Raw genomic sequence first — 16,881 nt, 5'->3', positions numbered from 1 at the left:
TCTAACAAGAATAACTTATGTTAATTTATAATTTTGTTTTTTTATCACCATAGAATACATTATTAAGTGATGAAAAAAATACACTATTAAGTATTAATTAACAATAGGATGGACAAAAAATCTCATCCGAAACCAAACCAAACCGACCCATCCGAACCCAAACCGATCCAAACCAAACTAAAGTATATGTCTAAATTATTTCGTTGAAGATTTTATCAATCCAAATAGTTAGGTCTTAAATTGAACCAAAAACTGAAGTATTTTTAAATTAGATTAATTAAATATATTAATAATATTAAGATTTTATATATTTAACCATTTAACCTAAACAATTATTTATATTTTACTTCAAAATTAACAGAAAAACACAACTAAAAATAAAATAAAAGAATATGAATCTATCACATTAATATCACAACTGAAAAATTACCTATGTTATTTATCTTAGGTTTAAAGATAACAACATAAAACTATTAGATTACATCTTCTACATGCTTATTGTGATGTTTGGCTTTATGTTTTAAAATGGAAAAAATAATGATTTTGTGTCAAATGATAATTTGTTTATATTTTTGTAACCGGACTGAAAAAACTAAAAAATCAACGCAAATGAACTAAACAAGCACAAATAAAACCAAACCAAACTATATACGCACCAAACTGAACACAGACCAGACTAAACTAATTTGAGTTGACTTTGGTTAAAGTTTTTCTAGACCCAAATAAACCAAGCCGAATTCAGAATCAAACCGAAAAACCCATCCCTAATTAACATGGTTATATATATACAACTATATCAAGAAAATTGCTAAAAAAATTGACATTGCAAATTAAAATAACATTCGCGCGTCCGCGCGGATCAAATTCTTGTGTAGTATTAAATAAAGGGAAATTAGCACAAATGGCCAAAAAAACTAAAATTCAGTAAGTAATCATAAGAAGATACGTGCTAGAATATTATTTGTATATTATGTATTAATGGAAAAAAATATCCTTTAAACATTTTCCTCACGTCTTTTTTTCTTTTCTTTCTTTAAAAGGAATGATCAAAAAATGTTTTATAATTTCTTGAATTTTATATACTCAGTCAATTCATTCCCGTCGTATTTATTTTCATGTTTATGATTGTGGAAGAAAATAAAGTTATAAACATCTAACGTATCTGGGAAGATGAACAATGAACATAAAATAGTATAGTCTATCATATATTTTCCACTATTAATAAGTAGAATAGAAATCAAATTTCATGTTAATAAAAAAAGACATTTGTATGTCATTGTTATGAATTGAATGAATGGTCTAGATTTTTTAGAGGACAAAATCTTCTAATGCAACACACAAATTCTCTCGTATTGCTTTGTTGTTTTTTTCCAACAACCAACATGTAATCGTGTATAGGGTATTATAAATATTATATTATACCATTTTATTTACGAACATAGTATATTATATTACAACATGTAGTTATTTTCTCTTTCTTTTCATCTTTGTCCTCCTTCTTCTTCTCTTCATTCATTCATATCCTCCTCATTCTTCTTCTTGGCCTTTTTCTTTTTTTCTTCTTCTCTCCGACAACCTCATCTTTTCCTTTTATCCTCCATCTTCCTTTTCTTCCTCATTTTTTTTGTTTGGGTTGACTAAGACCTTTGATAATTGGAGATTATAATATGTTTTGGCCCTTATTATGTTATGTGGGTTGGGTGTCTTCTTTTTAAACTTGGATTGACTAGTGGCAGTTGATAATTGATTGTTCTGTATTATTTGTCAAACACTTATAGTATAGTACAATTTTTACGTTTCATATTGTGTCAGACGGACACATGCGCATATAAGGAGAAAATGTTCTATTTTTGTATAAAACTGTCACATCTCAACACCACTTTATTATATGGTTATTTGACCAATTTTTTCTTCCATTTTGTACCTTCCGCCAATTCACCCTTAAATAAAACTATAAGAAAATAAGATACAAGAAAACTTCTCTTTTTTTTTTTTTTTTCTAACAGGAGGTTCAATCGGCGACCCGTAATCCGCAAGTGGTTTCTGATTGCCCGAAGGCCCATAATCCGCACCTGGTTTCCGATTGCCAACCGTCTAATCCCCCTGGTCCGGAACCAGCCGGCACTAATACCCATTACCCAAAGATCCGGCACCAACGCCGCGATAACTTTAAACTTGGGGAGGGTTTAAAGCGTTCCGTGGCCACAGGGGGTATTCGAACTCGGGTCCGTATCGGTGTTGTAACTACTTCAAGACCACTAGCCCACCACCCTGTGGTTAAAACTTCTGTTTTTTTTTTGACAACAAACTTATCTTTTTTATTTTTTTTAAACTAATAATATACCGAGCCAAGTGATCATATTTAAAATGCAACACAGTTGTTCATCAAACTTACATAATTCCTTCAACTTAATATAACACACACAACAAAAAAATATAATTATAAGAAACTTGTCGAAACCCATGTTTAAAAAAACTCAGAACTCATGTTGAGAATTAGTTAGGGTTCAAAATCAGTTTTTTTTTTTACTTCTACTGAATTTTGTTATTATCTTTGTTATATATGTTTTCATCAACCATGAGCATCTCGTGGTTCGTTAGGGTCCAAAATCTGTGTTTACTATTTTTTTATATATACCAAGTCGGTTGATCCCATCAACTTCAGTAGAAATACATTTATGTTAAACTCATACCTTTTTAAGAATTTACATGTTGCTTACCAACTTATTACAACATATAACAAACCCATAACAATCCAATACAAGAAGAAAAGACAAAAGAAGCTGACCATCAAGGTAGCCTAATACAAGAGAGATAGAACTGGAGAAGAGACGTCTCACGGGAAGATTGTTTGATGGAGAGAAGTCTGCCATGTACTTGGCAATCCACTGCAGCCCTAATCATTTGCGCCGACTAAGACCTGGAAAAGAAAATTCTCATGTTCTTTTCATTCAAATCAAGTGAATGGTGGATTTTTCTTCAAAAAAAAGAGAGTTAATGGTGGCCTGGAAAATGAGCTCGAGAATACAACGAGCCTACGGTGAGGAGGAGCTTCCAGTCATGTTAATCCAAGCTGCTGCAGAATGAATGTCCTGCAGTGGGTTAGTGGAAACTCTGCCTGCAAACAAAAACCAAATGACCACACTAAAAAAAAGAGATGGTGGTGCGTTTCCTTAGATGAGGAGCATAAAACACAATGACCACAGTAAACATACATTTAATGGTATAGTGTAGATTTTTCTTCAAAAGATCACTATATTGCTTAACCAGAATTTCAAATACAATTTTCACTATTATTTTCCTACAATTTTCTGGTAATATGAAACTTTTAATTTAAAAATATTTAATTTCAATTATTAATAAGTTATTTTTGATTATTTTATAAAATGTTAGGTAAATTATAATACGACGGATTTTGCTAAATTTTGATAGAGTTCGAGTACTTCAGATCTTTTCGGGTTTTAAATGCCTGAACTGATCCGGATACGATACATAGCCAAAATTACAGGTTTTTAATTATAAATATGAACCGATCCAGATCTGAAAGCAACCGATTTCGACCCAAACCAAAAAATATCAGATACCTAGTTGGTCAAATATTTAGATCCCCAAGGACTCAGGCCGAGAGGAACCGACTCGAAAAGAATTGATCCGAATCCGACCCGAAATCATGAATGCCCATTCCTAGTTAAAAGTAACCATCCCTTATATATTAATTGAGAAATATTACAACATTTTTTTGTAGTCACGTATCATCACTAGGATGCTTCTTAGAATCCTCAGAAAAATAGATTGGTACATCTAAACATATAATATACTTCTTGTTAAATTAACCATCAAAGTGATTAGTTGTGTACAAAAGAATATTATTCATTCTTTCATTAAATAAAAGTCACGGAATTACCTAATATGATTAACATATTTATGACAATTAATGGTTATAAATAATAAAGATTAGATAACAATTTTTTTTCTCTTTTTTTTTTGTTTAATTTTATATTATTTAAAAGAAATTAAACAATCACATTAACCATGTAATTAAAAATTAGTTTTTTTCTTATATGTTATATCATTAACCATGATATTTTTTTCTTACTAAAAATGTTTAAAATTTCACATTGAAAATTTTGTAATCAATGGTTTAACCTTTTTTGTTATAACAAGATACCAATGATCATAAAATCGTATAAATATGAAGTCTCATTTAATATATATATATAGATAAATGTCTATTTAATATAGTTTAAATTCAACTATATATCATATAAAAATACACAACTATGTTATTTCAAAATTTGCATTGAAAACATATTAAGACATTAATATTTTGATTTTGAAATTTGCATTGATAAAATCTCGAATTGAAATTTTTTAATTAATGTTTAATTTTTTTGCTATAGCAAATATACAAATGTTAATAAAATCATATGAGTAGGAAGTTTCAATAATAAATATTTATATTAAAATATACTATATATCAAACTCAATATCATTGAAATTTAATTACAATATAAATAAAATGATTATTTTGATTTACCTACAAAAAAAGAAAAATTGTCAATAAATAAGAGATATTATTTTGATTTATGTGATTACTACCTTATACGTAAATGAACACAAATTTTGTTTTAATATGTAAAATCATTTATATACATAATCTCATCCCGCACATGGCGTAGATCTTAACCTAGTGTCGTATATTACCGGATTACTAGGCAATTTGCACGGGTCGAAGCTCAAGCTTACACTTTCTGTATAACTACGATTTTTATTTCAAAGTAACTCGAACTCGAGAAGAAATATTTTAGCATATTATCATATCTCACTTACCCCTTTGTTGATTATGTTTGCGATATTCCTTAAGAACATTTACTTGTGTTTAATTTGTTAATAGATTAAAAATGTATTCAATCTAAGATTTATAATGATTTATTTTAAAAAAAATTATTTGAATTATTATTATTTTGAAAACATAATGTTATAAAAACTGTAATTGTAAAACATATTTTTAAATTGTTACTATTCACAAAAAAAATCTGTGATTATGAAAAATGTAATTTGAAATTTTAATATATTCATATTTTAGATGTGGAAAGAGTAATTTTAATACATATTTCAAAAATAAATATTTATATTTATTTTATTTATTAACCCGTATTATAATGCAATATAATAACTTATGAAAACAATACTTTAATTTTAATAAAATAATTATTTAAGTGTAAAATAACGCAAAACAAAATCAAACCAAATACCAAATAGTCAAATACCCTATATTAAAATATTGTAAAACTCTATAAATTAATAATGTTGAGGCTATGAAATATTTTTAATTTATAGATTTATTAATTTTAAAAAATTCCTTTTCTGGATTTTTTATTTTAGAAATTTGTTTAATAAAATAAACAAAATAGTTGATTTTACCATATATATATTAATTAAAATTTTGAAATTCAACTTTCACGTAATTGTTATTATATTATTTCATGTATATAAAATATATTTATAAAATTTAAATGTGGTTTAGATATAATTGTACTACATATTAGCATAATATATTGAAGTATTGTGAAAATATAGAGATAATTCTGTTCTGAAATAAAATAAATAATACAACTATTTTTTTGTGCATATATAAATGTATATATACAAAAATTATCAATTATGATTTTAATGGGACCATATATTTACATTGAATTTTTAAAAATATAATTATCTTATTATTTTATCGATTTCTATCATATTTTAAACCAACTAAATTTGAAATAAGATAAATTTATTAATTTATAATGTTTATTTATATCGAGTATTAATTTATAGAGTTTATACCGTATAATTAATTACTCTGTGCACGTACTCGTTGGAGTGATCATCTTCGTAACCATCAATAAATTTGCATTAGATACATTTTTCTTTGTCAACCGCATTCGATACATTATCTCGTGAAAATAACTTATTGTTATTAAATTCATGTATTTTTGACAAAGCAAAACACCGTACGCAATGCAAAGAACACATATCACGTCAACCTCTTTTTCTTTTTGAGAATAGCAGAAGCCAAAGAATAACAAGCAGAGCCCAAAGAAGAAAAAAACATAACTATAGTAATCAACATCTTTGTCACGTGTTTTTCTCGGGACAAGTTTTCTTTCTTTCTTTCTTTCTTTCTTTCTTTCTTCTCCTTTTTCTTCTTAGAACAATAAGTAAAGAAAACACACAAGTGTGATCGAAATGGCACAGTAGATTTAGAATGGTACTAAACTTCCATATTCAAAATTTACCAAACTTAGATTTATTTGTTTGTATCGTCAGATAACATACATATATATATATCTAATTTTCATTACAAGCAATTTGGTTTGTCTAATGTCGATAGACATAGTTCAAAAGACTAGTCAATTAAAACTTGACCCGCCAAGTATATCTAGATTATTAGAAAATATGATGAATCAAAAATATGAAGCAATAAATAAAAATTCGGTTTGAAAAATATACTTTTACTAAAACCCAAAACACTTATTCAAAATTGTAATTTATAAGAAAAAAGAAAATAGATAAATATGCAGCAATAAATGATAAAAAAAAATCAAACAAAGTTTATGTATGTAGTGATTGTTTTGAAAGCATGATAAGTTTTTTAAAATTATCTTAAGTATAAATAATTTTAGATAATATTCATTAGTTCTTATACTTATTGATACAAAATTTGTCTATCACAATTCAACGTATATAAAAAAGAAAATATATAGACAAATATTGCCTTTTCTAGATAACTAAAAGAAATTATATTTAACGGCTTTGACTGGTGACCGAGTTATCATTGATTAAGTTTGAGTTATAAGGATAACTAAAAAAATGTTGCCAATCATGGATTAATTTTTTATTTTTGAGTTACTATTTGAGTTATAAAGTGTTATGCATGAGTTACATTTTTGAGTTATTACTTTAATAAAATTAATAAATCAAGTAGTAACTCAACATCAAAAGAAATTACATGTGTTAAGATTTGAGTTAGTATTTTGGTTTGGTTTTCAACTTAAACCCCGCGTTCACTTCTGAAAAAAATTATATTTAATTTTTTTTTCTAAATTCATTTTATAGTTGTCTACGTTTATCTATGAAATTATTGAAACACTTTATATAATTTTAATTATTAATCCTATTTGGTGACTTTTGTTATAACATTACATTATTTATTTATATGGGTGCTTTTTATTATATATAATACATAGGTTCAAATATCTTAGTTAAATTTAAATTAATATATATTTATTTTACATAATATTTTATTAAAATTTTAATAAATATTATTAATATTATATTTTTTTTTTGTAGAACAAATTATATATATAAAATACTGATAAGTTATTTTTAAAAAATAGTTTCATATTTAGTGAAAACTCATTGTATAAATTATATATAAATATGTAGACACCCTATTTTATAATAAATATAAGTTCAAATATATTTCATAGCTTTGATTTAGTTTATTTAATTTTAGTATATTTTATCAAATTTACAATAAATGTTATTATTATTGGTATCCATAATATTTATCTTAAATAATATATACTTCAACTTATACATCAAAAATATCACTAATCAATCATTTGAGCACATATAATAACTTATATGTTTACAACAAACTTACAACATAAATCTATAGTTTTTACCACATAATTTTTACTGCGAATTACATCAAATTATAACTTTTTCCCTAATTCAATTTAGTAATTCCAAGATCTCTTAATAATATACAGAGGATTCGATTATATGTACTCATGTTCTTCCAAATGCATTCTGTACCATTTCCCCTAGTATTGGACATTTGTGGTGTGGTCCGGACAAGGAGTGTACCAAGATAGTCGCATTTGTTATCGCAAATGTGTTAAAGACACGTGCCAATATTCGAAGTTAGTTAAAACTTAAAACTTAAAAGTACTTAAAACTACATACCAAACTACACGTGGAAGAAGACAACAATAAAGTCCAACAAGAACAAACTATTTTCCGTGTTCATGCGTCCAACATTGTTGTTATTACTGACTAAATCTTTTTTTTTTTAAACACATACTGACTAAATCAACCACATTGTAAATTGATACTAGAATAGATAAGCCTTTTGATATTAAAAAGAAAGTAAATTGATATTATTACCCACTAAAAGGAAGCGACTAATTTAATTATCTGATTATACAAATTAGTTATAATTTATTGTATCGATCGATTATCTGACCTATCTTCTAACGAGTGATTTATTTTTAATAGTGTTAGATTCAAAAGTTAGACATATCCATATTTTCAGTATCCATGTTTTTAAAACTGGATCAGACATTGGCTCGGCATTGTGACTGGACTAATGGTCATACTGGTTCAACCAAATTTAAATTTAAATTATATATTATTTTATTTTATTTTTATTTTTTTTTACGTCAACCGGTTGTTCTATTACTCAAACTTGAGGTGGTCTGGGTAACCAGACCGGAATTTAAATTATATTTTATATTAAGTAATTATATATATATGTATAACTATAAAAATTTATATCATTGTTAGAATCTAAAAATGATATGATAATAAAAAAAATTTAAAAAATATATTTAAAAAAATTATTTAGAGAGATATTTAGAAAACAATATGATTTTTTTATGAAATATTTTAAAAATTCGCAGTTTTCTTAAAAAATTACTAGAATTTGAAAAATCATGTTTTAATATCGAACCGGATCATCGGTTTTAACGAATTTCACCGATTTTTGACCGGATTTACTGATTTAACTCAAATCCAGTTTTTAATATAATCCGGAACTGGTTAGATGGCCGAATCAGAGTCTGACTGGTCGGTCCAGTCTGGTTTTCTAAACACTAGCGGTAAGTCTTGGGTCCTGACTCTGCTGTACCAATGGTCCCATTTATTGACAACTGAAATCTCCAAAATACAATTAAAAACAATAAATATATGCCTGGTCTCATAATAGATTACCGTAACAATTTCGTTCGAGTACACCTTGTCTGTGTCCACTGCTATTATTTATATGGAAGTGTAAATGCTCGTATTCGTACCCGGATATTTAGTATGCCTATCGACAAGACCAATTTTAAATTCTGGAAGGAATAAATATAATATTTATTTTAGATCCTTAAAGATTTTAATATCATATTATTATACTTTTGAAAATCAACAAAGCCATCTAAATCATTTTCAACCATATAAATTATATACAATATAATGAATCCAATGCCTATTTATACACACACAAAGGCTTTGTTTCTCTTTATCTTCATTTTTCTTATTTCAGAAGCCTCACATTTCCTTTCACTCTATATAACCAAACGCTTTATTTGTTTCTACTTTTGTTGTTAGAAACGTTATGGATGCGTCATATGAGACGACGGAGAGAACAGATATACTGCGACCGTTGGTGGATCAAAAATCTCCATCGGACGTCGGACTCGAGAGTGTTTTAACGGAGAGTAGCCTTCCTTACCGGAGGCGCGTGTACTTAGGCGCTTGTATAGAAATGAAACTACTTTTCCGCTTAGCACTTCCGGCGATACTTGTCTATATAGTCAATAGCGGAATGAATATCTCTGCACGAATCTTTGCCGGACATATTGGCGGTAAAGAACTCGCTGCCGCTTCCATCGGAAACAGCTGCTTCAGTCTCGCCTATGGCCTCATGGTAAGTTGAGTTTTATGTATGGAGTCGTTGTGGACTTGGTGATATTATTAAATCATTAGCAGTAATTGTTTTTCCTTAAACTGTTACTAGGATAAGATCCGTGCCTTGCACGGAATTAAGTTATTATTTTTATTATATTTTGGAGAATGAAACAATAGTTTGGCTTCATTTGGATTAGGGGTGTTCAATCCAGATATCGGGTTGGTTTCGATTCGGTTCGGTTTTTTTCGGTATTTTGGTTAGTAAAATATAACTACTATTCTAAATCCATATTTACTTTGACTTTATCCTTTCAAAAAAATTCAAAATATAACATATAAGAAAAAATATAAATGTTTTTATTATATATTTAATGTGATTTTTTTAATATCTTTTAATAATATAAAATTTTAAAAAAGAACTAAGATACCAAAATTGTTATCAAATATTTATTATTCATAATAATTAATTTTTTTATATACGTTAATCATATTAGGTAATTTCGTAGCTTCTAATTAAGGAAAGTGCAAAAACAATATTTGGTAGATTATTTATCAATTCGAATATTCGATAGTTAGTTTAATAAAAAATATAATGTAAGTTAAGATGGACCAACCTATTTTTTTAAGAATAGTATATTTTATATAGTCATTTATTAAATGAGAATTTATAATCATACACTTCTATGATCATTCATATCGTTTTATAACTGAATATTTAAATCATCGATAACAAAATTTTCAATCTGAATTAATCTTTAATAAGTTTATAATTTATAAATGTTTTTGAAAATTCATTGAAAGTTTTAATATTAAAATATTTATGTAATCTTATGGTATATAGTTTAATCTATATATATATATATATATATATTTTATTGTTAAATGATATTTTTTACTCATATGGTTTTAAAATCATGTGTATCTTCTTATAATATTAAATAAAAGTTCATATTAATACAATTTTATGATCATTTGTAACTTATTATGACAAAAAAAATAATCTATTGATCACAAAATTTTAAGAGTGGTGATCTTCAAATTTCTAATAATTTATAGACGTTTTGAAAAATTCAAAATATAACATATAAAAAATATAAATGTTTTTTATTATATATTTAATGTGATTTTTAATATCTTTTAATAATATAAAATTTTTAAAAAGAACTAAGATACAAAAATTGTTATCAAATATTTATTATTCATAATAATTAATTTTCACATATATGTTAATCATATTAGGTAATTTCGTAGCTTTTATTTAAGGAAAGTGCAAAACATTTTTTGGTACGTTATTTATCAATTCGATAGTTAGTTTAATAAAAAGTGTAATATAAGTTAAGATGGACCAACCTATTTTTCTAAGAATAGTATATTTTATATAGTTATTTATTAAATAAGAATTTATAATCATACGGTTCTATGATCATTCATATCATTTTATAACAAAATATTTAAATCATCGATAACAAAATTTTCAATCTGAAATCTTTAATAAGTTTATAATTTATAAATGTTCTTGAAAATTCATTGAAACTTTTAATATTAAAATATTTATGTAATCTTATGGTATATAGTGTTTAATCTATATATATATATATATTTATTTTATCATTAAATGATATTTTTTACTCATATGGTTTTAATATCATGTGTATCTTCTTATAATAAAAATGTTAAACCATTGATCATTAATTTTTAACATAATAATTTTAATAGTTTTAGTCATTTATTGTCGTTTTTAAAAATTCAAAATATAACATATAAGAAAAAATCTAAATTTTACTTTTATAGCTAATTTGATTGTTTAATTTATTTTAATAATATAAAATTAAACAAAAAATGATGGAGGAGATATAAATTGTTATCAAATCTTTATTATTAAAATCATTAATTGTCATATATATATTAGTCATTTATGGTAATTCCGTAGGTTTGATTTAAGGAAAGAAAATAACATATCATATCATTATATCATATAGTTTGACCAACTTATTTATCTAACAACATATAAAAATCGAATGTGGACCTACTTATTTTTCAATTGAATGTAATTGACTACCTAATTGAGTGCCACCTATGCATTGAGGCCTAATTTAATTAATACAAAATTGAGGTTACATCTTTTCAAATGTTCCTCAATTAATATACAGGGGATTAGTGGTAAAGGTGCAAATTTCTAGAATTTGTAGAAGAGAAATTGGTGAGTATCAATTTAGATATAGATGTGATTAACCTCGTTTAATGTGTTAATATTAATTTTTTATGTGTAAAGTGTCTCCATATGGTTAGGGATTTAAGGCCTGTAACTTTAATGGTACTTTTATCATCTATCCTTTTCTAGTATTAATATCCATATTTTTCCTTCGTTTTCTATTTACCATTTATTCAATGATTTTGTACTTCTTTCTTTTTTTTTTCTCAAAGATTAACTTTTATTAATGTACGTCTTTCTATTTTTATTTTAAATTCATTTCTCAACAAATCTTGGAACAATACTTACAAAATAACTACAATAAAAACTCTATAAATTAATAATGTTGGGATTATAATATTTTATTAATTTATAGAGTTATTAATTTACAAAAAATCATTTTTAATATTTTTTCTATTTTTTATTTATACAATAAGAAAATAGTTCATTTTACCGTATACATATTAACTAAATTTTAGAAATTAGACTTTCAAATTGTTTTATTCTATTATTTGGTTTATATTTTTATGTTTGATATAATTTAAATGTGGTTTTAGGTATAATTTTACTAAATATTATCAAAGTACATTGAAATTTTACGAAAATAGATATTTGGATATAAAACCAACAATATAATGTTTAGTTTGTACTTATATAAAATGTATATATAGATAGAATTAATTTATGATTTAATGGGACCATATATTTGCTTAGAACTTTCTAAAAATTATTATCTTATTATTTTATCGATTTGTGTCATATTTTGAGCCGGTTTAATTCGGAATATTTTTTTTATTAATTTATAGTGTTTATTAATTTATTGAGTATTAATTTATACAGTTTATACTGTATATGACCATAAAAAACTAAAATATATATAAATTGTCACCATATAATGATTTTGAGCCATTGTTTAAGGATTACAGCCTGTGATGATGCTTTTTATCCTATATATTTTAGGTTATTTTGTTTACCATCTAAAGATACAGTACAATATACTCTGTGCTATTTGTATAAAAAAAATCAAAAGCAATTTTTGCTTCATTTTGTTTGATTTTTTTTTCATGTTTAAATTTGTATAGTTTGCTATATATGATCATTTATATTTGTAGGTCCTGGAACATAGAGAAAATATAGTATAAACTTCCTTCATTTTCCAATAAATCTAGAATAATAATTTCTTAAATAAATATTAGACCAGAAAAACACAAGTTGTGAAATCGAATTATTATTAGTACGTTAGAACATGTTTATTGCAGGGCTCTTAGGTTGGGTCTCTTAGCGTAATATAAGATACGATCTCTTAGTTTTCAATTAAAAAAGCTTAGAGACGTCTCTTAAATAAGAGATATAAAACTTGGGAAACATTGTTACCATTTTAACTTCGTTTTTACAGTTAGGTATGGGAAGTGCAGTGGAGACTTTATGTGGACAAGCACATGGAGCACACCGTTATGATATGCTTGGGATATATCTCCAGAGAGCAACGATCGTCCTCGCTCTGGTTGGTTTGCCTTTGACACTACTATACACTTTTTCGTACCCGATTCTAGTCCTCCTAGGCGAGCCCAAAAGTGTGTCGTACATGGCTTCCATGTACATTGCTGCACTTATCCCTCAGATCTTCGCTTACGCCGTCAACTTCACGGCCCAAAAGTTCCTCCAGGCCCAAAGCGTGGTGACACCCAGTGCGTACATCTCAGCCGCTGCATTTCTCCTCCAGACCGTGCTAACGTGGGTCACCGTTTACGTGATGGGCTTAGGTCTTATGGGCATCGCTTATGTTCTGACTATCTCTTGGTGGCTTATAGTTGTGGCCCAGACTTTGTATATTACAAGTAGTCAAAGATTTAGACATACATGGACTGGTCTTAGCTGGAGATCGTTCCAAGGTCTTTGGAGCTTCTTTAAACTCTCTGCTGGTTCTGCTGTGATGATTTGTCTGGAAATGTGGTATTCGCAAATTCTGGTTCTTCTCGCTGGTCTGCTTAAAGACCCTGCTCTATCTCTAGACTCTCTCTCCATCTGGTAAGTCCATTATAATTATCTTTATTTTGTCATTTTTTTTTAATTTTCTGCGTTTGGATCGTATTAATCGTCAAACCCGTATAAAGATTAAGGATGAAAACAAGTCAGTATTTTATAGTTTTGTATACACCTGGAAACTTTTCAACCTAATGATGTTGAGAAATATGACTTTATTTATTTAGTTTTGTCATTTTTTTTTTGGGTAGTATGTCAATTTCAGCATTATCCTTCATGGTCTCTGTAGGCTTCAATGCGGCTGCAAGGTTTGTATTTATATTTCAAAGTTAGTTCAAATATTAACCAACATTTTTGAAACTAAATCATAAATTGAAAAAAAAAAACAATGGAAGTGTACGGACAAGTAATGAACTTGGAGCAGGAAATCCAAAATCAGCTTTGTTCTCTACATGGATGGCGACTTTTGTTTCCTTCGTGATCTCCGTCGTGGAGGCACTCGCGGTGATGGTGTCACGTGAATACGTCAGCTACATTTTCACGGCCGATGATGAGGTGGCTAAAGCCGTCTCTGACCTCTGCCCGTTTCTCGCCGTCAGCATCATCCTCAATGGAATCCAGCCCGTCCTGAGCGGTATATACTTGCAATTAGTTTTTAACTTAAATCGGAGAAAACCAGTGCACGTTAACCAAACCGGCTAAATAGTACTCGGTTTTTGGTATTTGTGTTTGCAGGAGTGGCCGTGGGATGTGGATGGCAAACATTCGTGGCATATGTAAATGTTGGTTGTTACTATATTGTTGGTATTCCTGTTGGGTGTATTTTAGGGTTCACTTTCAATTTTCAAGCCAAGGTTCGTCTTTCTACAGTATTTTCTGCATAACGTATGCTTTATATACCTATATAGTAAAATTAATTTTATGTGATTGTGGTGATAGGGAATATGGACTGGTATGATTGGAGGTACCCTCATGCAAACCCTCATCTTACTTTACGTCACGTACCGAACAGATTGGGATAAAGAGGTTAGTGTTACGTGATACCAAGTCATATCATATACTGCGTGTCAAAATTATTAAGGTGATTATTGTTATACAATGATTCAGGTGGAAAAAGCGAATAAGCGATTAGATATGTGGGACGATAAGAAGTAGCCTCTTCAATATGTGAATAATTGATGTTTTAACATTCACTTAAAACATATTGCTTTGTCTATTACTTTTTTGACTACGGATAAGAAATGCGATTTGCACATGATAAATTTATATAAAAATTATTTAAAAAATATTATACAGAAAAATAAATTTATATTCTTGATTGAATTAATATTTTGGTCTTTAAACAACTTTTAACTTTTTGTTAATTACATAATTTATTTACTGATGAGTTGATCCCATTTAAAAAAAAATAGGTCAAAAAATCACTTACCGCATAAAAACCTAACGTCTAGGTCGAAAAATCTCAGGTCTATTTGATTACAATGAAACTATGTCAGCTCGGTATTATATCATGATTTAGTAATTTAAAAATTAATTATAGTTATGAGAAGTTTACGTTCACGTGATAACCCTATCTATCTTCAATATTTTTCTCTTTTTCATTTTGGTTATTGTTCGATATAAATATTGGTTTTGAAGTTTATTCTCATTTCGTTTGATTGTTTTGACATGAGATTTAGAAAATGTTTATGATTTAAAATAATTAAAGAGATACATACTTAGGTTAAGATCTGCATCTTTTGCAGAATAAATATTTTATATTTATTTTATGTTTTTCTGCATATTATGAAATAATAAAATAATAAGTATATTATTAAATAACTAAGAAATCAGTTATTATTATGTAATAAATTGGTGTGTGCATATAAATCAAACTATCACTCTTGTTTGTTCGCAATCATTTTAGGGTAAATAAATCAAAACAATCAATCTTATCTATTGTATATGATATATAATTAAATTTAAATGATATTAACATATATATATATATATATATATATATATATATATATATAAAATATATTTTTAATATGAATATTTATTAAATGAAGTTTCTACTAATATGATTTTATGATTATTTGCATATTTGTGTAATAAAAGTTTACACCAACGAATTTTTTTTTAATGTGTGATAATTTCAATAATTTATAATCATTTGAAAAACAATGAAAATTTCAAAATTAAAATATTAACTTTTCAATATATGTTCAATGCAAATATCAAAATATAACTATACATTTTCATACGATGTATAGTTTAAATTTAAACGATATGAAATATATATATATATATATATATATATATACATAAAAACCTATTAAAATAAAATTATTTCTTCATATGGTCTTATAATCATTGTATCTTAATATAGAAAAAAAATTAAACATTGATCATAAAAGTTTATGTGAGACTTTTAACAGTTTTAGTAATTTGTACTCGCTTTAAAAAATTCAAAATACAACATATACAAAAAACTAAATTTTTGTTATATGATTAATGTAATTATGTAATTTATTTTAATAATAAAGAAATAAATAAAAATGATAAAAAGTATACAAATTATTATCAAATCTTTATTGTTTAAAATCATTAATTGATATATATATATATATTTTAATCACATTAGGTAATTGCTTAGATTTTATTTAAAGAAAGCCTGCGAAACAATAAAGATTTGATATATGCGACCAACTATAGCCTGCGAGATATTATTTTGCTAGAAAGTATAATTTTTAGACTATAGTTTATATAATGTGCTTTAGAATTCTTTGAAATAAGATTTAGAAGGCATACACAAGTGCCAAATAGAATGAAATTTTTTTTTTAATTTTTACAAAATTCAGGTTATAACTTTTTAAAAGATTTTCGATTAATATATAGGGAATTTTGCCAATAAAATTTCATCATTTGTATTTTATATTTAAAAATTTAAAGACAAATGCATTAATTATATTCTGCAACATCAATCTTTCAAATACAAAAACAAAATCTAAAACATCAATCACCTATATCCACCAAATTTTGAAGAAAGGATTTTGGCCATC

General features: G+C 26.4%; 1 protein-coding gene across 1 annotated transcript; it reads left to right on the top strand.

Annotated features, from left to right (window-relative positions):
- Positions 1-9,370: 9,370 nt before the first annotated feature.
- Positions 9,371-15,122, top strand: LOC106326285 (protein TRANSPARENT TESTA 12-like). The gene is made up of 7 exons (XM_013764302.1): positions 9,371-9,682; positions 13,251-13,882; positions 14,089-14,145; positions 14,233-14,471; positions 14,573-14,691; positions 14,777-14,863; positions 14,945-15,122. The coding sequence occupies exons 1-7, from the start codon at positions 9,371-9,373 to the stop codon at positions 14,990-14,992; spliced, it is 1,494 nt and encodes a 497-aa protein (XP_013619756.1). The 3' UTR covers positions 14,993-15,122.
- The last annotated feature ends 1,759 nt before the right edge of the window (positions 15,123-16,881 follow it).

Source organism: Brassica oleracea, chromosome C1, assembly GCF_000695525.1.
Source record: "Brassica oleracea var. oleracea cultivar TO1000 chromosome C1, BOL, whole genome shotgun sequence".
NCBI classification, from domain to species: Eukaryota; Viridiplantae; Streptophyta; class Magnoliopsida; order Brassicales; family Brassicaceae; genus Brassica; species Brassica oleracea.
The sequence above is the reverse complement of the archived record's forward strand: the minus strand, read 5'-3'. Positions and strand labels throughout refer to the sequence as shown.

Bases quoted from the DNA above. Each gene is read 5' to 3' on its own strand.
- LOC106326285 (XM_013764302.1), top strand. From the start codon at position 9,371: ATGGATGCGTCATATGAGACGACGGAGAGAACAGATATACTGCGACCG. The intron at 14,146-14,232 runs GTTTGTATTTAT...AAACAATGGAAG, and splicing joins GGCTTCAATGCGGCTGCAAG to TGTACGGACAAGTAATGAAC. The intron at 14,472-14,572 runs GTATATACTTGC...TTGTGTTTGCAG, and splicing joins AATCCAGCCCGTCCTGAGCG to GAGTGGCCGTGGGATGTGGA.